Raw genomic sequence first — 27,991 nt, forward strand, 5'->3', positions numbered from 1 at the left:
TTCACGTTTCCCTAGACCTGGAGTTAGAGATAGTTGTGAGCGGCTCCTCGTGGGCGGCTCCAACTTGGGTAGGAATCCAACCTGGTTCCTCTGCTAAGAGCAGCGGCGAGCGCTCTGGATCGCTGCACCATCTCTCCAGCCCTCGAGTCTCAGTTTTTAAAAGCCTTACAACAAACTATGCAAGTGTAATTCAGCTCTCGGAGAACGACCCAACCCCTCCCATCCAGTGCCGGGATACGATCAACTCGGTTACTATGGGCGCAGCCCCCTTGGGAGGGGTGCGCCACCCCCGGAACTCAGATAACCGAAAGCTCAAGGTGCCAACTGGTATGCTGAACTCGCCATACCTGAAACGCTGGGTATTTCAGCCTAAGAAGATTAGGTATTGACGAGTGATATTTGGGAAGGGGTTTTGTGAAGGACCCTTTCCTGCCATAGCCTGTAACTAGGCACTGCGATGGTGGCAATGGTTCAAAATAAACAGCTTACCCATCAGTCCCATCTTCCCCTTGCTCCCTGCACCCATAGGTCTCCGAGGGACTCATAAGGCCCCAGGATTTCCCTGTCAATCTGCTGTGTCAGCATGGTTCCTAGCATAGCTGAAGGCCCCACCACATCAACCCAGATGGATGGTAGGGGCGTCTTTAGCTCCCCCCTCATACAGAGACTTCACCTTCAGTGTCATTAAAACTCTCAGGAATGTCACAAGCCTGAGACCCCACAAAGCAATCACAATAGAGAGAACTTGGCACAATGGGGTCAGGCAGGGTAGGGACATGCGTGGATCCTGGCGTCTGCTCCAGGCAGACAAGACCCTCTTCCTCTCTCTCCTCACCAAACACGCTCCACGATGGCACTCTCTGCGGTTCTCAACAGCTACGGCCCCTGGCTCTCACCACCCACTTGTTCCGTCTTCCAGAATTTGGCACGCGCCAACAACATCCTAGACTCCCAGGGGACGCCAGGCTGCAGTCTGTGCTTTTGGGCTGTATCCTGGTGAGCACTTCAGGGACCCCCACACATTACAGAAGCTCATAGTTTTCCTCGTTCACCTTCAGGAGCCCTGCTGGTCGCTGGGCAGTCTTGGCCCAGCAAGGTCACTCTCTGTGTCTTCTGTGTCACTTCTAGTGCTCCTTTGACTTGGCCTCCCTTCTTCCGGGAACCCCCTGTGACAGACTTTGCACTGCATTGCAGCCTCCACTGTGATGCGGGTGTCAGTCGAGTCATCTCTGGTTTGCCTCTTTCTGCTTCTGCTTGTGTATGGGTCCCCTCCAGCAGGAGCAGAGATCCCCAATCTTAAGGACATGCCTCTTTTATGTGTGTCCCTCAGATTTGAACTTGCCAGAACTGGCATGAGGGAAGGCAGTCTCACTAAACCTCAGCCTGCTGGGCCTGCCTGGATGCTGGATGAGGACTCAGGCAGACACCTCCTCTGGAGCCTCAGGGGGCACTGGCCTCTGCGCGCTAACCACCAGGCTGACCCGAGGACTCAGCTTGTGGTACCTGTCCAGCTCCACCCACCTTTTGTGACTTAGTCCACCCTTCCGCCCGCACCGACTATAGCCTTTTACATGTAGTGTGTAAGGCTCTGTTTGAGCTCCGGGGCTTAAGAGTAGGCATGACCTTTGTGCAACTGTGGGGCTTGGGGATGGTGACTAGGGCTGGGGTGGTCGAGCTGATATTTATTGGAGATCCATTATTATCTGATTCCTTCAGGGGAGAACAAAATTAGTACCTGCTCCCAGACACCCACGGCTCAAAGGATGACTTACCCAAGCTCATTTTGATGAGTAAAATGAGTTTATTAAGATCTACTTGTGGATTGGTGGATGACTAGGGACAGCTGCATTTTCCTGAAGTCTCCACCCCATACCAATCTCCTAGAATATGCCACTGTAAGGCCATAGCAGAGGGGTGCAAACCTAGCTCCGGGAGCTCCCTGGCATTAAGTCTAGAGGTGACTACAGGCTCAGCCTGGTGTGAGGCACAGCTGATCCAGTCTGTGGAGAAGCTAGATGTCCACCCTTGCCCTTTTTAAGGTTTCTGCTGGTTTTGACCTGTTGTCCAACTGTGGGAAGGATGGCTTGGGTCATCTGTGCTGCGGTCCGGCATGTAATCCCGTGACACAGTGGCTCACGGCAAGAGTTACTTTCCCTAGGGTCTGAAGACCCTGGAGACAGAGTGGGTCAAAATTTCTGCCCTCAGGATGCTTAGAGTTAGCCAGGACAAAGACAGCAAGGTAGCCACCTCCAGCCTGCTCGGCTGAGGTTCTAGGAGTGACGATTCTAGAGGTCAAACTGGGGGAATTTAGCATGCTGCTGTGCACACCTGGAACAGGGCCACACACGAGCTAAGTTTGTGTTTAAAATAATGCTTGTAGGGTTGGAGAGATGATGACTCAGTGGTTAAGGGCACTGACTGCTCTTCCAGAGGTCCTGAGTTCAAATCCCAGCAACCACATGATGGCTCACAACCGTGTGTAATGGGATCTGATGCCCTCTTCTGGTGTGTCTGAAGAGAGCAACAGTGTGCTCACATATATAAAATAAGTAAATCTTAAAAAAAAAAAAGCTTGTAAATGAATTACTTGGGTGTGCGTCATAGATTTCTGAAGAATTCACGAGTCAAATAAACATCGTTTTAACTCCACAGTAAAGAAAGTGCTACAAATGAGAAGTTTGGGGAGCAGCCAGGATGGTATGGATCAGGAAGTGAATGATCTTCAAAGAAAGTTATATTGGAAAAGGTGGCTGAAAATTAGTGTTTAGTCCACGCAGTTGGAAGCTGGTAAAAGATAATTCAGAGAAAGTAGGGGAATAGATACATCACAGAACCTTGGAGCATGAAATTCCGACTCATGGTTGGGAATCTGAACAGGAATTCAGAGGTGGGTAAAAAAAACGAAGAACCACCTCAGCTCTCTTCTCTTCTCTGGAGAGGACGTGGGGCTTCTCTGTTTATCTGCCTTGTGTCCCAAGAGCAGCTCCTGTCTATCAAAGTCCTGAGGGGAAGGGATAGAGTTGAACCCTATGGCCTGGCTGTGTTGTGCCCCCTGTGTGCCACCACGTGGTCTCCTTGCCTGGCTTTGGACCTCAGGCTTAGTCGCTCACCTATAACTCCTCATATCCACCCTACCAACAGTAGTGATGTCACTAGTGACCTTTCCCACTGCCTGGACTGTCACAGGATGAGTGTGGCAGCAGAAGATGAGGTAGCATTCCTGATAGAAGTGAACACAGCCCTGTCATCAGAGCCCCAGGCAGTGAGGAGAGCTGTGTGGTCCCTGACACTGACAGGGAAATTGAGGTATAGTTTGTCCAAGGTCTTGTGGGATAGGAAGTAGGTGGGCTACAGTGTGCTAGTTCTTGACCTTTCCCTGACCCACCAAAGGAGCCACTTCTGGTCTTGGCAGAGAAGTCTAGGTTAGTTATTTTGATTCTTACCTGAGAATCTTGACTGTGGGCTCCTGGTAGAAAAGAGAGGGAACTGTAGCCTTGGTCTTCTAGGATAGGGCTTAGAAAGGGTCATTTAGAATTGTCTGTCTGTCTATCTATCTAATCTATCTGTCTCTCATCTATTTATCATGTATCTATCTATCTATCTATCTATCTATCTATCTATCTATCTATCTATCTGGTATGTGTACCTATTTATTTATTTATTTATTTATTTATTTATTTATTTATTTGGTATGTACACACACTGCAGGAATTAGTTCTCTCCTTCTTCCGTGACCATGTAGGTCCTGGAGATCAAATTCAGGTCATGAGGCTTGGCCACTAGTCTGTTTGCCAACTGAGCTGTGTCACTGGCTCTTGGGGTTGTTGGCCCTTGATCCTTATTATTTGATCTGGAATTTGACTTGGCAAGATTAGGCCTGCTCCATCCAAATGTACTCTGGGTTGTGCCACCCTGCAGCCTGGCAGAAGTATGGGAGAAGGAACCCTATCACCCGCTGGGGAACCCCCATTTGTGTGTGCTGAGGTGGCAGTCCCTAGACATGGCGCTGTGAATGTGGATCCTCATTATAATAGTCTCCTGGTAGCAAGGAAGGATTGGGGACCTCTTGCATTTCAGCCCTATTGGTCTGAAGTTACAGCTCAGTCTGTTTATGGGACACTTCCCTATAAGTAAAGAGTTCGAAACTCCCCGAGGTCAACTAGGGACGTATGTGACCAAATCACCCCAACGGGGAAGATGAGATTAGATACTCAAGCAAGACATGGTGATGTATACCCAAGGCAGAAGAGTCAAGGGTTCAAAGACATCCTTGGCTGTATGAGTTTGAGGCCAGCCTGGGTTACCTAAGATCCTGTGCACACACAAAACAAAACAATGCAAGCCGGCAACCGACAAACAAAAATGAGAGTGCAGCAGCATCTTTATCCGTGGATGAATCTCAGTGTTTTATTCACCCCTTGCCCGAGTCATCAGCCAAGTAGGCAGCTGGAATGACTTCTCTAAGATCCTGATAGCTCGCTCAGCAATTATCATGCAGAAACAGGGAGGGAAGCAATAAGTTAAAAGCCACATAAGTTATGAAAAAATAATATATACGTTCTATATTTCATGTCCCTTGGAAACAGATAAATAGCCCGAGAGAGAGCAGCAATGAGCACCTGCTTCGGGAACTCTAGGTTAAGTATATTGCTGGGTTCCTTTGTCCTGGGAGAGTAGGTAGCCTACGGGCACTCCCTGCAGGCCTGGCGGGCCAGCGGCCTTGAGGATACCTGGTCTGAGAGAATGAGATGCAGGGGTGGGAGACAGGCTAGGAGAGGAGGTGAGGCAGGAGCCAGGACATGGGTCTCGGGGATAAAGGGAGTCGAGAACGAGGCTGGTGGCATGGGGAGGCTGCCACTGCTGTGCTCCGCAAACCGCAGAGGTGAGAGCCAGGGCGGGAACACACAGACACCCTTGGTGGATGCAGTGCTTGAAGGCCTTTGTTGATGCTTCCCGGACCAAATTTACGTCTAAGAAACTTCCAGATCTTCCCAGGCTTAGCCTTCTTTATGACCTACCAGAGGCAGGGGGAGTAAACTTGGAGGAAGGGAGAGACAGAAGGGGGAGAACTGATCCACTGAGTGGGATGTCTTAGGGGATAGAACAGAGGACCCAGGGAGTGAGATTTGGGGCAAGTGGGCATTTCTGGCAGGGAGGGCTCTGGGGCTCTAGTGCATGCTGTTCCAAAGACACGTGTTGAGGTTGGAGAGACCTGGGCTGGAAGGAGAGCCCAGATTTTGGGATGGTGGCACAACCCAGAATGGCAGGGAGGGGAAGGCTAGGCCTGGTGTTAGGCTCTTATCTCTGGATTCTGCTCCTAGGGTGTTAGCCTTGGTTGGAATAGCTTTGAGGTCAGTTATGACATCTTAGTCCCTAGAAGAGGGTGCATTGGGGCCATTCTGCGGCTCAGGCTTTTGTCTAACACATCAGGCTTTTCCTTCCTTCATCCCCCAATACTGTCAGGTGTCTGGGAAGCCTGAAGGCAGGGGATCTAGGGGTCTTCAGCCCCCAGGCCCAGGCACACCGTATATGGGACAAAATCCGAGTATACCCTTCAGCCCCGACTGTGTCCTGGCTAGTTGGTGAGGATGCCAGCCTCGGTTTTGAGGCAGAGGCAAGGCAAGGCTGAGGCAGAAGTCAGGGCAAGCAGTGGGCAAAAGTCAAGCACCTTGTCAGAGCTCTATGGGAAGAGGAGCTTCAGAGGAGTGGAGAGGCGGCAGGTCCCAAGCTCCCCTTTGCCTGCCAGGACAAGCTGTGGCCAGGAGGCTGGAGATGGCAAGTGAGACACCAGTGAAGAATGGAGCTGTCAGCTCTCCCTGCCTTCGCTGACTGTCCAGAGAAACCGGGTCTCAGCTGGAACCCACTTCTCCCAGTTCCATATCTCTCCTCCTCCCTCAAGGCTCCAGGCTCCGCTCTTGAGTTTAGCTTAAGTCGGCTGCAGTGGAAGTGACTTGAGGCTCTTCCTGGGGTGGCTGTCTTACTCGGAGGCCTCCGACTCCTGGGAGAGGTATTTCTCTGACATTTCAGTGATTTTGATCACTGGGCCTCCGCGGTTCTTCTTCTTCCGGGAGGGGGTCTTGGAGAGGCCAGACTTGGAAGCAGCTACAGGGGACATAAAGGGTGCAGAAAGAAGGGCTGAAGGGTTCGAAGCCACTTACATGATGCCTTTGGGGCCCCGGTCCCCCATACCCCATGTATCCCCGTCTTGGCCTCTGGGCTGGTGGACTTACTGGTTCTGCATCGGGATTGCACAGCACTGACCACAGTGGTGGAAGGCAGGTCCATCCTATGGGAGGGAGATATGGTAGGGTGTGAAGCGAATGTGAGATTTTAACCCCGTTAGGATTGGGAGCTGGAGTCTGCTAAGTGCAGGGCAGTTCTTGGCCTGTGGTTGACCTGCCTTGTGACCCTGGCTAGCCTTGTCTCTGGAGTTCTTAGAAGTTAGGGAGCTGAGGAACCACAGCTACTCTGCTTTTGGCTCCTCAGAAACTTGATGGCGTTAAGGGGAGAGGGGAGGGGAGAATCTTGACACACAAACTTGGGCTTCAGATAAATCACTCTGCCCTTCACCCATGGTCAGCTCCAGGGGCTATAGTCCTTTCTTTGCCAAGCATACACAGTGAACATGGCTGGGCACTTAAACAAACAAACAAACAAACAAACAAACAAACAAACGAATGAACGAACCAGGATATCCACCTTGAGCTTTTAAAAAATTGCGCGCGCGCGCGCGCGCGTGTGTGTGTGAGTGTGTACATGTGTGCGGATGTGACAGAGTGCATGTCAAGGTCGGACTGGTGGGAATTAGTTCTCTCCTTCCACCACGTGGATTCCAGAGATAAAACTCTGGCTGGGAAGCTTAGCCCTGAGCATCTCTCTGGTCAGATTTCTATGGTTTTCCCACCACAGGTGAGCCATGCTATCATGAGCCCATTTTCCAGCTGGGCAAACAGGCCATACAGAACTAGGTCCCAGTTCCAGTAAGTGACTGAGTGAGGCTGGATGGCAGGTCTGTCAAGTAGTTGGCTTTCAAGTCCTACCCTCACCCCTATTGCCCCGCTATCCCCCCACCCCCACCCCCGGCTTGCTCTGCCCCGGCTTGCCCCCCCCCCCGCTTGCCCCGCCCCACCTCACCCCGCTCCCACCCCGCCTCATCCGGCACTGCCCCGCCCCCTCCCCTTTCCTCACCGGCTTTCTTCTCCTTCCATCAGCTTGTGGTAGGTGGCGATCTCTATGTCCAGAGCCAGCTTGGTGTTCATGAGATCCTGGTACTCGCGCAGCTGCCGGGCCATGTCCTGTTTGGCCTTCTGCAGGGCAGCCTCCAGCTGGGCCATCTTGTCCTTGGCGTCCTGGAAGGCCAGCTCTCCTTGTTCCTCGGCCACCTTGATGTTCTCCTCCAGTTTCAGGCACTACAGTCAGGAGGCCAAAGGGAAGGAGCAGTGAGTGGCCAGGCCTGAGGTTGCCTCTGTCCCAGTGTGTGTGTGTGTAGCTAAGCAACACCATTTCTGGGTGTGGTGAGTGTACAGGGAGCTCGCTTAGAGCTGGGAAGTTTCACAAGCTACCACAAGGAGTCCAGAGCAGAAGCTAAGACTTAGGTCTGATTCTTCTGTATGATTGACTGGGCTTTAGTAGGGATGAGGGTCCTGGTTGTGCGTGACTTTCTGATGTCCCAGTAGCTCTGGGCACTTTAAAGAGGGCGGTTCTGTACCGAAGTCACGTGATCCTCAGAGCCATCTTGGCAGGTTAGGAAACTGAGGCCAGAGGCACGCAGGCCTATTCAGGGCCATTCGGACAGGTCTTGTGTGTACCCAGCGCGACCGAGTGTGTCTCCTGGCCCGGAAGTTCCCACTGGCCCTTCGGAAGTTTTCTCACATGGCTCTTGACTGAGACGATCTGTGACCGCAGCTTCTGGATGCGCACGTTGAGGTCTGCAATCTCACAGCGGCTGCTCTGGAGGCTGTTCCCGAACTCCGCTGAGCGGGCAGCTCGCTCCTCAAGCTGAAAGGGTGCGGAAGAGGAATGGTGAGGGTGGCCTGCTGCGGCTTCCTCAGCATCCCTCCCGGCCTCAGCTTTTCAGTCTATTCCCCCTCCCCCTCCAGACTCAGGTTTTTCTGGTGTCATTTTTCTGGCCGCCCCCGGGAAGCTACAGCCACACCTGTCCACACTGTTACTCCAGGAAGCTTCCCCTCCCACTGCCCCTGGAGCCCCGGAGCCCTGGAGCTCTGCAGGAACCGCCTCTCACATTTTCCATGCTGTCTGTGGACTGGATTCTGCAAGACTCCCTGCGTATGCTCTCCACTACTCCTCAGAGACTCTCAGGGCCCAGAGCCACAAGGCCTCAGCCACCTCCTATCTAGTCCTTGTCCCTCCCTGCACAGCCGGTCCCTAACTTGGCTCCGTGAATAGGCTTCAGCCTCCTCCAGGCTTCGAGCAGCGATGGCATCGTACTGGGCCTTCACTTCCTCCACGATGCCGCTCAGGTCGATGTGGCAGCGGCTGTCCAGGCCCACGGTGACCGACACGTCCTTCACTTGGGCTGTAAGGTCTTTCAGCTCCTGGGCAGCACAGAAGTGGAAGGCTCAGGGCTGCTGCAGAGGACTCAAGGTCTCTTGCATACAGTCCCTTTGTCCCCTCAGGAGGTGGAGACTACGCTAACTCCTGTGATTTCCGAGGAGTCAGGTGGCTCTTACTGCCCTCTCTGCCTCCCCATGTTCTCCCTCTGAGTGAGGGCAGAGGACAGGGGTGGCTCTGACTTTCATACTTAGACTGGGACCCCTCCTCCTGGCTGGTGTTGAGGTGGGGGGTGGGGCAGGCTTTCCTGCTCCCTGTTCCTCATTGGATCTCCAAGGAGCCTGGCAGGGTCATCTTGTGGGTCCCCACATTTGTTGATGGAACATGTAAGTTTAAGTTGGGCCAGAGGGGTTGGAGAACCACGCTAGGCAGGGTGGGGGCAGAAGGTATGAGGTTAGGCCAGGTGGGTACAAACCTCTCTGGACCCAGAGTCACCTCTGCTATCAGAATCATTGGCTCCAGAACAAGCTGGATTAGTAATGCCTCCCTCCCCCAGGCCACACTCCGGGGCCAACAGAGTGCTCACCACAAGTGCCCATAGTCTATCCTTCCTTGATCATATGGGGAGGTGGAGGCAACTGCAGGGGAGTGGAGCTCTATCCGATCTTATGTTTCCGTGTTATCATAGCTTAGCCCAGAGGACCTAAGCTATCTAACTATCTGTAGTGCCAGGCCAACTTTCTACTGTCCCAGCTGGCTTTCCCACGGGAAACCTCAGGACTAAATAGTGAGACGTGTGGGAACAGGGGTCTCTCAGGGGCTGTAAAGCATTGCCAAGAACCTGGGCTGCTTCCTCTGGAGGTGCTAAATAACTTCCCAGGCCTTGGGGTACCTCAGGGTGGAAGGAGGAGGAGGAGCAGACTGTGTGTCAACAGAGCGTGGCTGTTATCGTTCTCCATAGACAGGTGAGTCTGCTGGCCATAGGGGTCAGGCAGGGAGCCAGCAGAGGTGGCTGTGTGTGGCTGTGGCTCACTCTGTGGGGGTGTGGCCTGCCTTCTGCCTCTTCCACAGATCCTGACTTTGTTTCAGTCCCAACTTCCCAGCTGATGTTTCTGGTTGCCGACAACCTCCTACCCTTTTAAAGCTTGTGTCAGGCAGGATACAAACAAGAAGGGTGAATGGGAGTTGGTGAGAATCGCTAGAAGTCTCCAGTTTCCTGTTTCATTTTTTTTTCCTTACAATTTTTTTATTGAAAAAGCAGAATCCCCCAGGGTCTGACTTTTATCCTGCGCTGATGTGCAAGTAACACACCCGTCGGTTTCTCCCTGGCTTCCTAGTGCTGATGGCACTTGGATCTGGAAGCTGCTTAGGTCCTGATTCAGCTGGTTCACTCATGGCCGTATACCTTGACCTTTGTCACTTTTGGGGCCCCCTCCCCTTGTTCATCATTACACCTAGAGAACTCATGGTGGTGCCTCTAGTTTCTGCCCCTGGCAGGGGCTGGGACTTCTTACTGGTGGCTTCTATTCTAGATTCAGAGACAAGGTGGGGTCGGATGAGCTCTCTGAACAATGGATGGTGCCTTTCCTGTTTGTTTGCCTGCAGCCTGGACCACCAGCACCTCCTAGAAAAGCTCAGGTGCTGCAAGGATTCTGGAGGCCGGTTCAGCTGTCAGGAGCCCAGCCTAGGGACTATGAGCTGTGGGGAGTCTTTGATTGATCTTCAGATGAATGGAATATAAGTCTCTGTGTAAAGAGACTGAAGGCGCTGAGTGGCATCAGGCGGACAGACACCACAGCCCCATCGTCACCACCAACACGGCTCCCTGTAAATGGGCATCTGCTAGGACAGTTTTAGAGAAGTGGTTCTGGGCGCACTGTGGAAATCAGTAAGTGAGGATCACGGAGACAGCCCCACACCCTTCATTTCGGGCCTGACTTGGCATCTGGCCCACAAAAGCCCAGGGCTTGGCCTGGAGATGCCACCGAGGACAGGTCTTCCCTGTCGGGGCTGAGGATGGCCGACACTGATGGCACCACCTCACACCTTTCTGGAAAGAAGCAGGCAAGGCAGAGTGAGATAAACAGAAGCGGGAAGTGGTATTTGGAACAGCTGTGTACCTGTCCAGACACGCTGTCCCTCCGGGAAAGAGGGTATAACAATGCTTACTTGTGTGGTGAGGTGCCACCTTGGGGTGGGCCCCTGACACCCCAAGTTGGCAAGAATTGCGCCACAGTATATTTTAGAGTTTCCCTAGGGAGCTGGAGTTGGAGGAGACCGCTGTGTATGAGTCTGTCTCACAGTATTAGCCCCTGGGGGCACTGAGGAGACAGTGGCTCTCCCAGGGTGACCGAGAGCTGCTTGGTAAAATTGCTCTCAGAATCACTGTATTCTAAATGCGACCACCTTGGATTCATAGGTGACTCCGATCAAGTTTTTAAACACCCCCAACCTCCATTTCCCATCTGTAAAATGGTGCCAGACAGAACTAAAAACGGTTAATGCTTCTTAAGTATTCACTCCATGGAAGACATCATTTTAAGTGCTTTAGGATCTGTTAAGAAATAATGTCTGGGGGTTGGGGATTTAGCTCAGTGGTAGAGCACTTGCCTAGGAAGCGCAAGGCCCTGGGTTCGGTCCCCGGCTCCGAAAAAAAAAGAACAAAAAAAAAAAAAAAAGAAATAATGTCTGGGCTGGGAGGTGGTTAAGTGCCAGGCAAGGCTAACACCTGAATTTGAATACCCAGAACCCATGTAAAGCTGGACTTCTTAGTGTGTGTCTGGAATCCTCTTGCTCCTAAAACTTTTGAGGTGGGAGACAGAGACAAGAGTGTCCCTGGAAGAGACTGAGGGCCACCTAGACCACCATACTCGGCTTTGAATAACAAAATAACACTGGTCTCAAACTAGGTGCAGGGGCAGAACCGACACCAGAGATTCTCATCTGACCACCACAAACACAAACCTACAGACACACACACATGCATGTGTGCGTATGCACATACTCACAAACCCATGCGCACACACATGCACACACACATGCATGCACATACTCACAAACTCGCAAACATGCACACACATGAACACACATGCACACACATGAACACACATGCATACACACAGACACACATGTACACATACACTCATGTACGCACACACACATACACATTGTGCTTCCTATTTTATACTTGGGGAGATTGAAGCACAGGGAGAGGAGAGAGAGAGAGAGAGAGAGAGAGAGAGAGAGAGAGAGAGAGAGAGACTAAGGCAACCTGCTCCAGCTGGCTCCCAAAGTTGATGAGCCAGGATTTAAATCTGGCTGTTCTAAAATCTGTACTCACTCGGTTGTTATCCAAATCCACAGAGTTTTCAGGAGCATTAACGGAGAATTAGTCTGGAGAACACTTGGCACAGTACCCAGAGGATAGTAAGTAATCAATACATGGTAGCTAGTGCTACAGTTGCTGTGATTGGCGTGGGTAATAAGGCTAGGATATACATTGCAGGGCAGAGCAACCTGTTCTGGACCTGTCTCCCTGCCAAAGCTGTTTAGACGGTGCTGGCCCCTCTACAGCCTCCCAGGAGACTGGCTGCAGGGGGCTCTTATCCTATTTTGCCCAAATCTCCCAGGACCTAGGCCTTCTGGGTGTGGTAGGCAATATTAAGACTAGATACATGCAGATTCCCTGTTTTGGAAATCGATAGGATATAGGTTTATACCACAGGCTTTTCTGATTGGACCCAAAGTTGAAACTCAAGTGTCCAGGCCTCTGAGAGCTACCCGTAGTCCACTGTGTTTTCCTGTCATGAGAGGGAGCTGTGACCTCTACTTCCCTTCGCTCAGGCCTACTCTATCCAGGAAGGGAGCCAGTCTTTATTAGTGGTCAGGAAGCATGTGGGATGTGACTCACCTGACTGGGTGTAAAGTGTGCTTGAGACTTTAAACTTTTTGAGTGTGTGTTTTATTTCTTTTTGTTTTTGAGATGGAGCTCATGCAACCCTCTAGCCTGAAACTCACTGTGTAGAGGCTGGGGCCTTGAACTCTTGATTCTCCTGCCTCTCTCTCCTTGGTGTTCAGATTACACCTGACTCTGAACATGTAATAGAAAGAAAAGTAAAATAGTCCACTAATATTTATATTGATTATGAGTCAGAATACTCATATTTTGGGTGTACTGGGTTAAGGGAGATATGTTATTGAAATAATTTTGTCTCCCTTTTTGGGGAAGGAAGTACTAGAGGTTGAGTTCTAGGGTCTCGTGGTACTAGGAAAGCACCCTACCAAAAAGTTATAGCCTCGCCCAGTTTCCTGCTTTAAAACATGGGTTCTAGAAAGCACCTGCATGTCTTTGACTTTATTTCCAACAAGCAGCCGCAGCTTAGGGGCTCACTGGCATCTCTTTGGCAAAGGTCAATAGGCTTCTTCTCAACAGAGGCATGTAGAGCAGATCATAAAGCCCATTCGCTGCTCACAAAAGTAGAAGCAACCATGTGTAGCTGCCCTCCGCGGTCACCTGCTTCTCAGAGGATTCAGCCAAACACAGATGGGGTAAAATTGCCCCTCTACTGACCTGGGTAGGCTGTTCCCCTGGCCATTGGTCCCTCACACAAATGGTGCTAGAACTACTGTTTACATTGAATTTGGCAGGATAAGGTTCTCTACAATACAGGGGGAAAGGTGCTCAGGTTACATGGAAACAATGTGTCACTTTATGTGACACAAATGGTGTGAGAACTACTGTTTACATTGTATTTGGCAGAGTAGAATCTCTACAATACAGAGAAAAAGGTGCCAGGTCATTTGGAAACAATGTGTCATTTTATGTGAGAGACTGGAACATCGGGTGATTTGGGTATGTGTAGGACTAGGATGGCTAAGGCTGCTATGGTGATTTGAATAAGAATGGTCCCCATAGGCTCATTCATATATTTGAATGTTTAGTCATCAGGGAGTGGTGCTATTTGAGAAGGATTAGAAGGTGTGGCCTTGTTGGAAGCCATCATGTTAATGGCCTAACTTTTGAAGCTGTAAGCACAGCCCTAGTTAAACACTCTCTTCTCTAAGTGTTTCCTTGGTCCTCATGCCAGGCTGCTACTGTTGTTCTCCTTAACTTACAAATGTGGAAACCGAGGCACAGAGAGGCCTTGGCCAAAGTTACAGAAATGCTAAAAAGGAGGAGTCAAAACAGAGGCCAAGAGCCGCGACTCCATCTGAATGGAGTTCACAGGCCTGGCTATTTGACAAGGGAGCCAAAATGTCTCTTTAGTCATATCTCTGGCAATGTTTGGTCAGGCTAATCTCCTTCTGACTGGGCCTCAGTTGCAGGACCTCCAATTTGGCTCAGAGCTCTGAGTTTGTCAGGCATTGGTGAGCACAGTGAAGCACAGAACGTGAAGCACTGGTCCCCGATGCCCGCCTGGCCCACGCCAAGCCAAAGGGAACCTGGGCAGAACAATCAACCCACTCCTGAGGATAGGGGTTCTCTCTGTTACACTCTATCACACACTCACAGATGTCCGTGAGTTCCGTAGGGGTCCTAGGATGCTGAGCCTGATGGAAGAAAGGCTCAACACCCCCTACCAAGCTGGGAAGCTTTGCTCAGAAGTCTGTGGGGTCAGCGGCAGAACTCTGCTTGCATTGTGGCCATGACACTGACCTCCGCTCCAACCTTGGCTTCTTTGCTGTGGCTTGGCACTGGCTGCTGGCAGCATTTGGCTTTGGGGCCTGTCAACCCCAGCAATGGCTCTTTCTACTTCTTACTAGACGGTAGATGTTTGTCTGTCAAAGATCACTCCTGTACCCCTTGGCCATGAGACAGGTGCTATGGAAAGAGATGATAGATAGATAGATAGATAGATAGATAGATAGATAGATAGACAGATTGATAGATTGATAGATTGGTAGGTAGACCATGGTAGGTTGCCCAGGAAGGTATAGTGTTCCTGAAGAGCCAGGGTCAGCTGAGGACCTAGGAGATAGATGGGGCTGTGTTCTAGAATCTCCTCTGTCTGTATTTGCCACATCATGTTTTAGCCAAGAGTGGGAGAGGGTGAAGTTCTGTCCACTGGAGCCAGAAGACCTATGGCCTGGACTGCAGGGCCCAAGTAGCCTGTGTGGCAAAGGGGAATGTAAGGGTTGTTGATACCCAGAGAGCACTAGGGAAGCTGTGATGTCATTGGCTGGAAATAGTGACTGTTAAACACTCCACGACCTCCCCTTAGGTTTCTCACCTGCTCATAGACTGTCCTCATCAGCTCTACGAAACCCTGCAGGCCCTTGAGTTTGGTTTCCAGTTCAGTTCGTCGGAGACACTCAGCATCCAGGTCCTGGAGTTGGGAGTGGAGGTGAGAGTAGAGACTAAGAAAGCCATGGCTCAGGGTGAGAGTTGGGTGGGACAGCTTCAGGGGAGGGGGATGATACCTAGAGGAAGTCTGCTCTGAGCCTGGAGAAAGGGGCAGGTTGCCCCTGGGCCTTTCTGGCTCTTGGTCCCACAGCCCAGGTGCCTGGGGGATTTGCTTAGGTATCTAGGTAAGTGGATGATGCTGGTGACAAGGGCAGGAGGTCATGTTGGAGGGCCATGAAGGAGGGAGGGTAATGACAGAGGGTCATGTCGGAGGCAGGGTCATGATGAAGGGGCTTGATGGAGGGAGGGTCATGATGGGGGGTCATAATGGAGGGTCAGGATAGAGGGTCGTGATGGGGGGTCATAATGAAGGGTCATGATGGAGGGTCATGATGGGGGGTCATGATTGAGGGTCATGATTGAGGGAGGGTCATGATGGAGGGTCAGGATGGAGGGAGGGTCATAATGGAGGCAGGGTCATGGTGGAGGGTCATGATGGAGGGTCAGTCATGATGGAGGGCCCTGGGCCCTGGATGTTACCTTCTTCAGCTGGACAAAGGTAAATTCCAGGTCTGTGCGCTTGGAGATCTCATCCTCGTACCTGTGGGGAGAGACAGTCCTCAGCAATGTTGTAGAACTTGGGGTTTGGTTAACTGTTCCTTGAGGGGTCCAGGTCTCTGTTAGACCTCCGTGCTTTGTGGCAATTAGAGAAGGTGGTCATTTTGGATGTGGAGGCATATATCTATACTTCTAGTACACAGGAGGCAGAGACAGGGTTGTACAAGCTTAAGACCAACCTGGACTGCAAGTTCTAGGCTATTCAGGGCCACATAGGTCCTGTTAGGACCAAAAACAAAACAAAATCAAACAAGAAAACCTGGCCCTTCCTTTTGTGGACACAGTCTCAGACTCTACTGCACACCCACTGGGAAGCCTTTTTGATCGTGCATGCCTTTCAAGGTGGCTCCTTTCTCTACCCACCCTCCAGAATCACAAGTGCAGGTGGGCCATGCCTGTGATCTGTCCTCTTCCAGCACCTAGCTCATTCCTCTTGTTAAACCTGAGAGTCTCGAGGAGAAAAGACCAAAGCTATGATTGTCCATTTAAAGCAAGCTCCATTTTGGGGTGCTCCCAGGACTGGTCAGTTGTCTGTTTCACCCTAGTCAGGATTTGAGAGCAGCCCTTGCTGGCATCTTGAAGTCCCCTTTGTAGGAGAGACGAGTGGCTCACAGGGGCAAGAGAGTCAGTTGTTCTATGTTGTTTGAAAGAGGCAATGAAAGGGAAGGAGCAGAGGTAAGCATACACATCATGTGAATGGAGTGCCAAGCAGTCTGCCTCAGATCTATTCTTAGTTACAAATGGAGGCTTTAACTTGCAAGGACTTTATACATGACAGACAGCGACTTAGACTTTACTGTCTTAACTGCAAACACGAAACCTTAACTTGCAAGGTATATTGTTCCTTTTTGGTCTCCCACTAGCCTACAAGGTATGCTGTTCCTATTTGGTCTCACACTCTCTTCCCCAGACCCACCTCTTCCCTGGAGCCTGTTCTTGTTCCTTGGCTTCATTAGCGAGTGGGACACCATCTTAGCTTTTGACCGCCAAAGGGGAAGCAGGGAGAGAGATCTCCAGTGTGCATAGTGGCAGCTAATATCTCCCAGCCTTCCTTACTGTCTAAGGCTTCCTCTCTCTCTCTCTCTCTCTCTCTCTCTCTCTCTCTCTCTCTGTCTCTCTCTCTCTCTCTCTGTCTCTGTCTCTGCCTCTCTGTCTCTCTCTCTGTCTCTGTCTCTGCCTCTCTGTCTCTATCTTTCTGTCTCTGTTTCTCTGTCTCTCTGTCTCTCTTTGTCTGTGTGTGTGTGTGTGTTGTGTGTTGTGTGTGTGTAGGCTGACAGAGCCTGCTTGCTACAATTACATTAATCTGTGGCCTGTCCTGCCCATCAACAGCACCCCACAAAGCTTAACTCTCTTCCATGTTGCTTCCCTCTTGTGTCAGGCTTACCCTGTAAATAGGACACTGTTGGGTGGGGAGAGGATCCCTTGGTGCCTCACTTTACCCTCTTCTAGTTAAAACACTAGTCTTGGGCCAACCCCATCGGGTAGATGGCATCTGCCAGCCTCAGATGCCCCACCCAGGCCCTCAAGGACAGCCCCAGAGGATGGACATGGAAGTGGGTTAGTTTCCTCTCTCCTTTCCAGGAATGCTTGGCTCAGGGCTCTAATTACAGACGCCTGCTGCCCCAGTCTCTGACCTCCTGGTAGGGCAGTATCACAGTGTCCCTGCCAGCTGACTAGACTCATATGTCTTCTGGAGGGAAGTGGACCTAAGGAAGGCAGTGTTCACAGGGCACCAAGGTCTCTAGATCTCTGGGGATGGGCTGCATTTGGCCTTATCTTGTCTTCCAGGAATCTGTGAGGGCCTCTGAGGGCCATAGTGGGGCTGGAGGGGGTCATGCACCAGGGAGAACAAAATGCTCAGATGTTCTGACTACAGGTGTGCTGGCTGATGTGTGCAGCAGGCACCTCAGACTCCTTTGCCTGGTGCTCCCTCTCTTGTGACCCTCAGAGCTTCCAGCTAGGGAGGACCTCGGGGTCCTGTGACAGAGGCTTCTGAGGAGTGCTGGCTGGGTAGAGGGCTCAAATGCTAGCTCCCCTGAGGAAGATGCACAGTTTAGTTACATCGCTTATGTGTGTGCTTTGTCTGTGACCATGGACATGGTGTGAAGTCCCAGTGTTTGCTGCAGATCTGTCACCTAGCATCACTTGGATCTCTCCCATGGCCTCTAGTACTTCCACAAGCATGCCTCTGGTGGCCCTGGGGAGAGTGGGGCTGGCTCCCTGACTGTCTTTAGGTTGTCTGAGTGAGGCATGCGTCTAACTAAAATCTGGGAGCCCTTGTGAAATTCCCCCATCTTGGGGCTGAAGCCAGTGAATCCCCCACCCTGCTGCCCTCTAAATGCAGGTAGCTGGCTAGCACCCACATTTCCCCTGGATAACGGAATCCACCAACCTTGGGGAGGCATCTGGTGGGACCCCCGGGTGTCAGGTCCCTGCTCAGTTCTTTCTGCCCTTCACATCCCCTGGGCAGCCTTCTTGTCTGCTTCCTCTTTGGAGGCCATATCATCCTGTCTCTGTCACTGCCCTACCTGTTCTTAATGGCCTAGAGCCACCTCCTTGGTGGCTGTGTCCCCTGAGAAGGCTTAGGATGTCCCTAGTCCCCACTGAGCACTGTGGAGCTGCCTACCCTATAAATATGGCCTTCGCCAGGGACAAAGGGACTTAGCTTCTAAGTGTTTCAGGCAGACATACCAAGTAAGACCCACTGGAGACCTGGTGAACACACACACACACACAGAGACACTTTAAGGACAGCTCTATGGCCTTCCCCCAGTAGGGAAAGACAGCAGAAGAGTTGGGGCTAGAGGGAGTCTGTGTAGGTATTCTGTTTAGGACCTTGAGATAGCCTCCCAGGAGGGCCAATGCTTGGGGCCTAGGCTAATGGTCCAGCAAGAGGTCAAGGGCTTAGCATGGGTTTCCAGTCTGGGGCTGGTACTCAGTCTCTCTGAGGCCCTTGGTGTTCATTCCCAGCTTTGGTGTGAGCTGGAAGAACCCCTTCCTCAAAGGGTAGACAATCTCCTCAGTCTGCCCCAGCCTGCCCTCTGAGGCTTAGCTAGATTCAGCTGTCCCTGAGCCATGCACTTCTTCTCATCAACCGACTTGTGCAGCTCTGCGCTGTCCTGAGTCTCCCGGGTAAGGTTGGGCACCTTGGTTCCTCTTTCTGGGCCTTTACATTGTTCTTAGTAACTAGAGAGTTAGACTAGCCAGACCTCGGAGACCTCTGCAAGTCCCCACCCACTGAGGCTCAGCTTATATCTATTTTCTGTCCCACCCCCAATCTGCCGCCAGCTCCTGAACCTGTTCTCAGGCCCTTTTTAGCCTGTCCCCCACCTCCACCCCCTTGCTTATTTCTGGGAGTAAGACTGAGCTCATCACCCTGCAGAGGCAAGGCACACCTCCTCCCTGTCTGGGCTCCACCCCACATCAACAACTTCAGCTCTAGCCTGCAGATCCCAAACTCCTGCAACCCCACTGACTCTCTTCTTCCCTCCCCAGAGGAGATCAGCCTGAGTCTAAACAGCAAGGCAGGCAGGAAGTGGGTCAGCGGCTAATTGACAGCAACCATTGGTGCCTGAGAGGGACTCAGCTGCAGGTCCCCAGGGATGCCACATTGCTCAGTCACGGCCACTGAAGGTGGCAATTTCGTTTAGTAGTTTCTGCCTTGGGCCTCCTATGAGGCGCTCAGACCTATTAGAGAGCGGTGAAACGGGATGCTGCCCTGGTGAACGAGTGTTGGTCAGTTCTGAGTGATCAATGCCCACGTGGGTTTCCTAGGATTTGGGAGGGCAGGGCTCTCTGGGAGGGGTGGCCTATGTGGAGTTTCAGCTCAGGAGCCTTCCTTACTGTCTGCCCTACCCTCTGCTCCACCTGGATGCTCCCAGAATGCTGGTACTTGGGTTGGTAGGGTGTGGACCACACTGCAGGACAGGGATCAGCCATGTTTGGTTCCCCATGCCTACCCCCACCCTATCCTGGGTGGAGGCCCCTCAGAAGGAGTCCCAGACCCGAGGACAGACTCAGGGTATTCAATGTTTATTTGCTCAGCCTCAGCAGCCTTGTCCTAGAGGGCTTGCCCACTACTTAGAGGGTCAGCTGTCCTGAGCCTCCCAAGTGTTTATTCTGCTTTCTTAGCCAGGAAGTTCAGCCAATTTTGGTCAGCGTCAGCCTTCTTGGGGACAGGAAAGTCACTGCCAGGCACCAACATGAGCTCTTGATCTCTTGCTCATGGCTCATAAGGTTAGTATCAGCCACTGTGTTCACTCACTCAGAGGCCAGTCAGTAGGCTATGCTTGCCTGAAGTCACAAAGCTAGGGGCCTGGGACAAGGACGAATACTTCTCACTTCAGTGCCTAGGCCGGACCTGTGATTACTGTGTGGCGCTTGCCCATCTTCTGTCCGTCTGCCCCTCTGCCCCAGTAGCTGTAAGAGCATCGTGTGAGCAGGGGCTATAGTTACCTCATCTTCCTGGCTCCCCAACTACCTTGGTACTGAGCAGAATTCTCTACAGGGCGTTGCTGCTTTAGGAAGGTAAGCCTTGTCCTGTGTGTCCCCTGCCTGCACTTCAGTGTCCCTTCTTTCCTGAGACCAAGATCACATCCGAAGTGTGCCCCAGACACGACTTTATGTTGCTTTGCTAGAGGCAAGATGTCCTGTCCCAGGGTAGTACACAGGAGCTGGCATGCGTGCAGGCTTAGGAGAGGCTACTGGAGCCAGGCCTGTGTTGTGCCAGCACCCAAGGGCTTAGCTGTAACTCAGTGTGGCTGAAGCTTGGTGGATAAGGATCAGCACTATTTCACCCCATACCTGCAGTCTTTACACATGTGACATTCTCAAGAGTCATATCTAGAGAAGACCAATGCTCTACCCCACACTTCCTCTTTCTCCACCTTGGGTGCACCCCACCCGAGTCCGGCCTGGCTCCCACTCTCGGGCTCTACCCTGCTTCTCAGCGTGATTCCTACCTGACGCGGAACTCCTCCACCTTCTCTAGCACCTGCAGCAGGCTGGCCTCCAGTTGTCCCCGCTCCTGGCTCACTTTGCGGAGTTCCTCTTGCAGCCGGCCCTGGAATGTCTCGTAGTGGTGGCTGAGGTCGAAGGTGGCTGATCCCTGGCCCTGCAGGAAGCCCCACCGGGTCTCCAGCAGTTGGTTGCGCTGCTCCAGAGCTTGTACCTGCAAGAGCAGGAGGGCACTGAGTAGGTCGTCGTCATCGGGTGCGGTACTGGGTTCCCTGGACGGGCTGGGGGACCCCGAGGTGGGGCTCCCCATCTCAGGGCAGCTCATCTGCACACGTTCACCGACACTGGCTCCACTACGTACGCAAAGCCACCTCCAGTTCTTGGCTGTTGAGTCGAAGATGCCAAGATAAGGACAGGGTAGAGGTGGAGACAAGAGACTGAAGGCTTCCTAACCTGGGCAGGGCCTCCATTCAATGAGGGAGGGGGGCAGGGGTGTGGAACGCCTGCTGTCATAGGCTGGTGCAGGACTGGGAGAACCAAAAAAACAGGGGCACGGGAAACATCAGGGTCCTACCTCCCTCTCATGGCAAATCTGATCTCATTCGGCCCCGAGACCCAGCAAGGTAGGCTTGCTTCGTATTTTAGTGTTACTCCTCCGGACCCAGACTTGCTGATCCTTTGAGCCTCAGTTTCCTCAGTTAAAAGTTGAGGTTGATGGGACTGCCTGTCAGGGGGGCAGGAGGAGGGCATGGGCTCGGGAGAGAGGTGGCTGCTGGTGAGTATTAGCTGCCAACCGTGCACCAGACTGGTTCCAAGTGCTTCGTGTCCCAACTTCTTTGAGGCAACACCGGGTGGAGTGGGTATTGCTATCAGCACGATTTCCAGAGGTGGCGGGGGCGGGGGGGGGCATCCAGCCCACGGAGCCGTGAGAATTGCCTGAGGTCACCGAATTAGCAGGCAGCGGGGGAGTCAGGCCTGGCACCTGGAGTTGTGTTTGTTTGTTTTGGGACAGCGAGGTCTCACATGTTACCAGACTCTAGCTCATTATACTAGTGAGGGCGACCTTCAGTTTCTGGTTCTCCTACCCCTGCCTCTCAAGCAGGGGGGTGGGGGGAGACCACAGCTCCTGTTTGTACAGTACTGGGAATCTAATCTGGGCCTTCACGCATGCGCGTTAGGCAAGCGCTCTGCCACGGAGCTGTGTTCCCAGTCTTGTACCGAGATCATTAACCACTATAATGTGCCTCCTGCGGGTTGGGCATCGCAGCCCTGAGGCCCGGGGCCCTTCTGAAGTGGGCTTTCCTCCAGGCAGAGTCAGGGTGGCCTTGAGAATGGGGACCTGGAAGGCTCTGAGCCCTGTGGGTTTTCCCAAGCTTTGGCTACGGCTCACCTCTTCTCTCTCCTACCAGCCTCGGAGAGTCTCTTGTTTCAGCGGGTGGAGTTAACCATGGCCTGCTAAAGGCAGAAAAGCTCCTCCCTGTTATTTCTACAGAGGCACTGACAACCTCTGGATCACAGCTAGGCCCCCAGAAGGCTGCCTACTTCTGTTCTAGCCTCAGCTCCCACGCGATCGTACCCCAACATGATGGAGACTTCCTGGCTTTGTCCTCATCCTGCCTGTCCTTTCGTGGGTCCTCTGCCTTCCTCCGCTGCATGCATTCTCTCTTTTCCCCCATGAAGGATCAGCCAGACTCAGCCTGGAAGCCCTCACTCCTGCCCCAGCTTCTCTTTCAGCCTGGGAGCCCTGGGTGGCCACAGAGGTGAGAGCTGGCTGGACCATTCCTGGATGGCAGTGGCTGTTCTGGCCGTGAGGATCCGGTGCTAACCGGATGGTGATATACTGAGGGTGCTGGCCTTCTTTCAGGACCACAGCAAGAGAGAGCTTTGGCACTTTTGTTTCTGTAATGGAAGGGATCAGAAGCATTGGATAGAGGCATGGACTGTGACTCTGGTGAGCAGTCATCCCCCTGCCTCACACCCATCTCCCTGGGGAGTTTCTGCACGACACTTGCCTTGAACCTGTGCCACAAGCAAACTGGTTCAGTCAGGCTGGAGGTCAAGAAGGTTCTGCCTCTCTCTCTCTCTCTCTCTCTCTCTCTCTCTCTCTCTCTGTGTGTGTGTGTGTGTGTGAGAGAGAGACAGAGAGAGAGAGAGAGAGAGAGAGAGAGAGAGAGAGAGAGAGAGAGAGAGCATGCGTGGGGAGTATCAGTTCACCCCACCTTCCCTCCGTTTTGACAAGCAGGAGTCCATGTTTACACTGAGGGTGCGGTGAGAGGAGAGACATGAGGCTCTTACCTCCACCCATGAGCAACAGAAAAACCTTTATACCAGGAAGTTCTTCCCTTAGTCTAACCTCTGTGGGAAGATGCTGTGAATTGGGCCAGCCAGTATGGGTAGAGAGCATGTGTTCTTGGGGGACCAAGGGTATACCATCTGACTTCTACTAACCTTGGGGAGTCTATTGTCTCCCCATTGGGTGGAGAGGAAAAGTCATCTCTAACCACGGCCTGCTAAAGGTGGGAAGGTTTCTCCCTGTGGGAACAAAGACCTAGGGAGGACCAGCAATCCCTGGTCCCCAGAGGAGCTCCTGCATTCCCCTCTAGCCGGTCCCCCTGCCCTAATGGGGCACAGTGTCAACTTTGGGGGTGGCTTCCAGAGCAAATTCTTGGTTTGTTTTCCTCCTCACTCTGCAGGTGGGGAAACTGAGGCTGGGAGCTGCAGGGAGCCAGGTCAGGCTGGACCGAACGTATGGTGTGAGATTTTTTTCCCCCATGTTTTACAGGGGACTCCAAGTCACCTTTTGAGCTCTTTACTGAATCTGGTATGGACCTAGGGGAGGGTCCAGCCACTGAGAATGCAGGGAGACATTGACAGGGATCCCCAATGGATGTGCTGGGAAGACGTCAGATCCCAGCTTTAGCCGAGGCGCACAGAGCCCTGCCGGAAAGCTGACCAGTGTCTGATGCCAGCAGTGCTGAGAACAGGGACATCCAAGACCTTTAGAACTGGCATGGCTACCCTTGTCTCCAACTGTTCACTTCTGCTCTAGTCCTTCCCCAGCCCCAGAGCCCCAGCGCCCCAGCGCCTAGGCTGTCTGCGTTCGCTGCAGTAGCCCTGATAGAGAGGACTCTACTCAGATCGGAGGCCTCCCTCATCTTTCCCTGTGACCATGGCCTTGTTAGTCCCCCACTGGCAGGACACAATCTGAGGCACAGCGAGGGTAAGCCACTTAAGGAAACACAGACTCTAAGGGAAGCAAACACCACAGCGGGAGGCCTCTCTGCTGGGCTCCAGAGGAACTACTCCCTTCCCTTACACACAGACAGACAGACAGACAGGCATGCATGAATGCGCGCGCATTCTTAGGGCAGCAGAGGGCCCTGAAGGGGGAGATGAGTGGAGTCCTCCTTCCTCTTCTCTGCTCAGCGCCCCAGCCTTGCTCTGGGCCTGAAATCCATCTCTTGTGCTTTCCCTGCCTGTACCTCTCTCTGAAGTCTGGGCTGTGCCCTACCCTGCAGGCCCCTCCCCACCCTTCCTTACTCTCCAGGCCTGGGGTGTGTGTGGTTAGAAGAGGGTAGCTAGCTCTGGGAGCCCCTAAACAAGGCTTATTCACTTTCTGATCAGAAAGCTGGCACCATCTACTAGATGTGTTCTAACTCATTTTCAAAAATCGTCCCTTTTGATTGACAAGCCCATTACACTGATGTGCACCGAGGCCCAGAGAGGTTCAGCAGTTCACCTGAGGTTTCACAGCGGGCTGGTGGCGGGTCCAGGATTTAACTCAGAAATAGGGCTCTAATGCTTTTCTAGTCTCTCCAGAGCTCTCACAGCCTCTGTTTAGCACAGGGCTCCAATAAACAGGGCTGAAACCCATAGTTTCCTGTACCCTACAGTGAAGGGCACCCTGCCCCAAGGCCAAATTTGAGAGCTGGGAGGCTAGAGCTCTGAGAAGGACCTTCAAGAGTCTGAGTCCAGGACCCCAACAGTGAGGGCTCTTTCCCTGGGCCCACACCCACGGTTCCCACCCCATGCCCACGGCAGTGGCACAGAGTGACATCAGCATTGGCAATCGTTCGAAGGAGAAAAGCCACCCATGGGAGCCAAATTACATAGTTCAGCGAAGCACTCCTTTTAAGGGATTAGCCAGGCATGTCAAGGAGGCACCTCTGCAGGGCCTCCCTCCCGGGTCGGGTCGTGGGTTCCAACTGTGCATCTGTGGGAAGGGCTGCTTGTTCCTTCCCCGACCTGGGTACCTCGGGTGTAAATGAGGAGACTGAGCTAGACACACACACACACACACACACACACACACACACACCTGAGTTCAAATATAAACTGTACCAGTTGTTAGCTCTGTGACCGTGGGCAGCGCAATGAGCCTCTCTGGTCCCATTGCCTCATCCGTACAGCTGGGAAAACAATGGCTGTAGCGATGTTAGCACTGGTCCACCACCCCATTGCTAAGCTCCCATGGGGTTCAGGCACCCAGGTCACACGTGACACACACTTCTCTCTGCCTGTCTATACATTCCCACAGCTCAGGACCCCAGAGATGTGCCAGGCTTTGCAGATTCAGAAACCGAGAGGCAGATAAGGACTGGCCATGGTTCCCTGTTCTGTGCAGTGTCATTCTTTATGGTTAAGGGGTTCGAGGCGAACCTGTGAGGTGCCCTGTGGCTCCTAGCATGCCAGCATGCAGTTCAGTCAGTAGGACTCTGACACAGGAGGAAACAGAGCCAGGATGGCTCACAGAGGCTTCTTGGAGTGGTTGAGTGGGCACAGGCTTGGGAGGTAGACAGGACTTCCTGAAGCCCTAGGCTAGTTGCAGGCAGCGAATCTAGGAAGTGTGGGGGCTCTGTTGTTAGGGGCCTGTTCCTTCCACCTAGGTGAGTGTAAAACAGGCCAACTGTTGGCTGCTGGCTGGATGCTGACATGGTCCTCTACATTCCTTTCTCCTGACGAGCCAAAGTTGCGTCTTTACTCATACAAACTCCGTGGCAGCCTCCTCCTGCCTCCCCACACCCCCTTTGGACCTGCCGGCAAAAGTGATTCTATGCATGAACGGGAGAAAGCCAGCAAGGTGGGAGGGAGATGCTTCTGGACCAGAGGCTTGGGGTCAGGAGGACATCTCCCATCCACACCTGGGCAGAGGTCAGTAGGTCACACTCCATAGACCTTCCTGAGAAGCACCCCTTGACTGCTACAGGGGTGCACTGACCCCTCCCAGCCCGAGCTACGTGGCGCGCCCTTATTCAATATCCCTTAGAGTCATCCTGAGGTTCCTTCCACCCCAGACACCAGGATGTATCAGGACTTCCTAGCCCATCTCTGCAGATTTAACAATGCTGCATCCCCATTGGCTGGGATCAGGGGCGGGGCATAATAACCGATGTTCAGGGAACCACCGGCTAGGTCACCTGGGAAGCCTGGGGCCCTCTGTTTTGGTGCCCTCTCCCGCTCAGCTCACCTTGCCAATGAGGGAGGCAAATTTATCATTGAGAACCTTCATCTCCTCCTTCTCTTGGTTCTTCTGCTGCTGAACAGCTGGATCCACCTTGAGGTCCAGAGGCACCAGCAGGCTGGGGTTCACAGTCACCTTGGGGATGACACCAGCTGGCCTACAGCTTGTGAGGCTTCGAGAGCTGAAGCCAGGCCCAGGGAGCCCACAGCTGCCCCATCCTGAGGTCCCAGGCTGGGAACTACCCGCAGGGGTCACCTCACAGCCACTGTGGCTACTGAAGCCAACGACGCAGGAGCGGTAGGCCATGGTGGCCCCCCTGGGCCTGGGAGCCGGAGGGCTCACCAGCGAGCTAGGAAGCTTTGGAGTTGGTGGCTGGCAGCTGCCTCCTGTCACATCCAGGGCCGGCTGGGGACTGAGGTGAAAAACACCTGTTGCATAGTGTTCATTAGCTACAGGAGGGCGGGGCTCTTCCAAGCCAGACCAACCTGTTAGTTAGATGATGTGGATCCCGCCCCTCTCCCGGTACCACGGCTTTCTGCTTGCCCTACAGGGGCTCTGCCTTGTTGAAGGGGCTTGTCACAGTCCCCTACAATAGGGGCCTGACTGAGGAGGGGGCCTGAGGCTGGGCTGGCTGGGTGGGGCAGGGTGGTCAGTGCCAAGAGGGCAGAGATCCAAAGGAAGAAGCAGGGAGAGAGGCAGGCGGCCAGCCACAGATCGCTGCATACCGGAAGGCTGACGTAGCTGGGCTCGCATTCTTCTGGAAAAGATGAGGCAAGTGTAGCCCTGAGCTCCAAGGGTAAGATGACTGCCCTGGGCGCCATGCCAGGGCTGGCGTTGGAAAACAGCTCCTTTATTATATATCTTCCATCTGTCAGTGTCCCTTGCTGATTCCCCCTTTTCCTTGCCTTATTTCCCTTACTGAGGACCAACTGAGTGCACCCCACTGGCTGGAGGATGCAGGAAACACATGACCAAGGCCAAGAGCTCTTGGCTTTTGGAAACATGACACTGGGTCATGTGAGGAGTCAGCTTGGTTGTTCCCACTGGTGGAACCTCAGCTATGTGGCTAGATTTTTTCTCTCATCCGAAAAATGGGCTGAAGGTTTCAGTCACAAGCAGATAGAGGACCCACTCCAAATAGCTAGTCTGGGTTCAGAGTCCCCTGAGGGGCCAAGGTGGTCTCTGATTGGCTGCAGCTCTGCCTCCAGGTGCCAACCTCCTTGCCCTGCCTTCTCCTTCACCCTTCGTCCCATTCCTCCTCGATGGCTACCCGTACACCTATCTTCTTCATGGAAAGTCTGGTGCAGAAGCAAAGTGCCCAAGGAACTCCCAGAAACTCTCATCCCAGGGCTCAGCCAGGGCCTGCTTTTCCCTGTCCAGGGATGACCTCCTCTTACCCACTCTGCTAGGTCCAGCACAACCTCCAGGAGGAGCACAGAGAAAAATGTGTCTGTAAAACCCAAGGGGACTCAGCCCCTGAGGAGACTGAGGGAGTTACAAATCTGAACCAGGCAGGCTGACTGAGCCACATGACCTATGTCTGCCTGGGGTCCAGGCTTGGTTTCCACTCATGGGCACTTCTGGTTCCCTTGGACACAGAACTCTGCGTCAGGAGTCCATCCTGATCCTGGATTCCAGGATCTGCTGTGGGTGACTGGGTCTCCAGGACAATGTATGCCCTACTTCTGCGGCATGCTATGTACCCCACTCAGCAGCCCGGTGTGTCTGGTATGGCTGCCCCAGCCTCCCACCATCTCCTGCTGGCCTGGTATCTGAATGGCATGTGGTCAGATCTAGTGGCATACCCTCCCTGGTCAGCCCGGAGTGCTCTGAGGGGCAGCCGGTGGCGTCTGCACTCAGAATGGCCTGAATGATCTCTCACTCCTCGCTATAGCCTCCCTTTAAGGTCCATGCTGAGTTCACCATCCTCAGTACAGATGGTGGCGTGATGTGCCTGGTTTCAGGGCATTGACTGTCCATGGTGACTTTGGATGCCACGGGAAGGGCAGGGGACAGAGAAGGAAGCTGTTTTTGTCTCCTTCTTGTTGGCTTCGGTCAGGTCAGTTCCTCTTAACGCTCAGTTCAGCCTGTCACGTCCTCCT

General features: G+C 53.0%; 1 protein-coding gene across 2 annotated transcripts; it reads right to left on the minus strand.

The window, feature by feature from the left end:
* Positions 1-4,381: 4,381 nt before the first annotated feature.
* Krt80 (keratin 80) lies at positions 4,382-26,303 on the minus strand. 2 transcript variants are annotated; one of them, NM_001008815.2, is made up of 9 exons: positions 25,896-26,303; positions 20,434-20,642; positions 15,395-15,455; positions 14,742-14,837; positions 8,391-8,555; positions 7,873-7,998; positions 7,189-7,409; positions 6,231-6,286; positions 4,387-6,102 (listed from the first exon to the last, which is right to left on the minus strand). In NM_001008815.2, the coding sequence occupies exons 1-9, from the start codon at positions 26,193-26,195 to the stop codon at positions 5,978-5,980; spliced, it is 1,359 nt and encodes a 452-aa protein (NP_001008815.1). In that variant the 5' UTR covers positions 26,196-26,303; the 3' UTR covers positions 4,387-5,977. The 2 variants fall into 2 exon arrangements, with proteins under 2 accessions (XP_063119748.1, NP_001008815.1); XM_063263678.1 differs by lacking the exons at positions 15,395-15,455; positions 20,434-20,642; positions 25,896-26,303 and adding an exon at positions 14,932-15,105 and having other exon boundaries at positions 4,382-6,102.
* Positions 26,304-27,991: the final 1,688 nt, after the last annotated feature.

This window comes from Rattus norvegicus, chromosome 7 (genome assembly GCF_036323735.1).
Source record: "Rattus norvegicus strain BN/NHsdMcwi chromosome 7, GRCr8, whole genome shotgun sequence".
NCBI lineage: Eukaryota > Metazoa > Chordata > Mammalia > Rodentia > Muridae > Rattus > Rattus norvegicus.

Excerpts from the sequence above, each read along its gene's own strand:
- Krt80 (NM_001008815.2), bottom strand. The coding sequence starts at position 26,195 with ATGGCCTACCGCTCCTGCGTCGTTGGCTTCAGTAGCCACAGTGGCTGT. Across the intron at positions 7,410-7,872 it reads TCGTCTCAGTCAAGAGCCAT|TGCCTGAAACTGGAGGAGAA; the intron begins GTGAGAAAACTT and ends TCCTGACTGTAG. Across the intron at positions 6,103-6,230 it reads GCAATCCCGATGCAGAACCA|CTGCTTCCAAGTCTGGCCTC; the intron begins GTAAGTCCACCA and ends TGTCCCCTGTAG.